General features: G+C 36.7%; 1 protein-coding gene across 1 annotated transcript in view; it reads right to left on the minus strand.

Annotated features, from left to right (window-relative positions):
- Nucleotides 1-457: 457 nt before the first annotated feature.
- Nucleotides 458-2,104, minus strand: part of ZNF404 (zinc finger protein 404) — a 22,901-nt gene continuing 21,254 nt past the window's right edge. Inside the window, exon 3 of the mRNA XM_012653226.1 lies at nucleotides 458-2,097. Coding sequence (XP_012508680.1) covers nucleotides 663-2,097 — 1,435 coding nt within the window. The 3' untranslated portion in view covers nucleotides 458-662. The remainder of the gene's footprint in view (nucleotides 2,098-2,104) is intronic.

Consider the following 2,104-nt stretch of genomic DNA (forward strand, 5'->3'; position numbering starts at 1 on the left):
TTTTCAACAGCTATACTCCAAACATTGAACAAATATATAGTATTTCTTTACAGCTTTAATCTTCAGGTGTATAATTCTAAATTTAAGAATTTCTCACTTAATATAGTCTGTAGCATTTTGTCCAGAATGAATGATATAAAGTGATGATAGGCTGAAGCAGGAGGATCACTTGAGGACAAAAGTTTGAGACCAGCCTGGGCAACATAGCAAGACCCTGTCTCTACAAAAAATTAAAAAAATTAGCTAGGGATGTATGTTGCCATGCACCTGTAGTGTCAGCTACTTGGGAAGCTGAGGTGGGAGGATCACTTGAGCCCAGAAATTTGAGGCTGAAGTGACCTATGATTGGGCCACAGCACTCCTGCCTGGGCTACAGAGCAAGACCTTGTCTCTAGAAAATAAATTAAAAAAAATAACATGATGATAGAAACTTTTTTGAAATATTACACTTGTAGGGTCTTCCTTCCATATGAATTTATTTTTAGTAATACTAATCATCATAAAAAATATACCTGTATTTAGTAAGCCCACACTAAATGCCAGATGCCTTTCCGAGGATTTATATTATATGTTAACTAGTTTAATCTTCACCACAACATCATTAGGTGGTAGATTAGTGATAATGGTAAAGAATGTGCAATGGTTAAAGGATTTGCCACTAATTACAATAAGAGTTTCTCACCACTGTGAAATCTTTGATGCCGAGTAAGTTGGTAGCAACGACTGAAGGCCTTCCCACACTCCTTGCATTTGTGTGGCCTCACACCAGTATGAACTCTCTGATGTTGAATAAGTCGATCACAACGATTAAAGGCTTTACCACATTCTTTACATTCATAGGGTTTTTCACCAGTATGAATTCTCTTATGTTGAGAAAGACCTGAGATGGAACGAAAGGCCTTCTTACATTCTTTACATATATAGGGTTTCAAACCAGTATGAACTGTCTGATGATAAATTAGTTGAGAATTAAGTCTAAAGCTTTTTCCACATTCCTTACATTCATAGGGTTTCTCCCCAGCATGAATTGACTGATGTGTTTTAAGGTCTCCAACACGACTGAAGGCTTTCCCACACTGCTTACATTCATATGGTTTCAAATCAGTATGAATTATCTGATGTTGAATAAGGTATGCATGAAGCTTAAAAGTCTTCCCACATTCTTTACATCCATATGGCTTCTCACCAGTATGAATTCTCTGATGCTGTGTAAGCTGAGAGCCTCTACAAAAGGCTTTCCCACAATCCTTACAATTGTAGAGTTTCTCACTACTATGAATTCTCTTATGTTTAAGAAGGCTTGAGCTCCTACTAAAAGCCTTTCCACATTCTGTACATTCATGAGGTTTCTCACCAGTATGACTTCTTTGATGTTCAATTAGTAGATAGCTGCGGACAAAGGCCTTTCCACATTGTTTACATTTATATGGTTTCTCACCAGAATGGATTTTCTTATGTTGATAAAGACTTGAACGATGACCAAAGGTCTTCCCACATTCCTTACATTTATAGTGTTTCACACCATGATGAATTTTCTGATGAAGACACATATGTCGGTACAATCTAAAAGTTTCCCCACATTCCTCACATTCGTAGCGTTTCGAACCAATATGAATTTTCTGATGTTCAGTAAGGTGAGAATGACGTCTAAAGGCTTTCCCACATTGCTTACATTCATAAGGTTTAAGACCAGTATGAATTATCTGATGTTGAATAAGCTGTGAATAAAACCTAAAGGCCTTCTCACATCCATTACATTCATAGGGTTTCAAATCAGTGTGAATTTTTTGATGTTTAATAAAATGCTGTAGAATTACAAAGGCCTTTCCACATTCCTTACATTCAAATGGTCTCACACCAGTGTGGACTCTCAGGTGTTCAGTAAGGTGTGAATATTTTCGAAAGCCCCTCCTACATTCCTTACATTCATATGATTTCACTCTAGTGTGAATTCTCTGATGTACAGGAAGGGATATGTGTTTTCTGAATATCATTTGACTAAAATATGCTGCATTAGGTCCCTGTTGTCTCTCAAACTCAATTCTGCACTGTGAGTCATTTCTGAAAATAAAGCCCATAAAGTTGAAGGTTTTACTTCTTTTCA

The sequence above is a fragment of the Propithecus coquereli genome, unplaced genomic scaffold (assembly GCF_000956105.1).
Source record: "Propithecus coquereli isolate 6110/MARCELLA unplaced genomic scaffold, Pcoq_1.0 Scaffold42, whole genome shotgun sequence".
Lineage (NCBI taxonomy): Eukaryota > Metazoa > Chordata > Mammalia > Primates > Indriidae > Propithecus > Propithecus coquereli.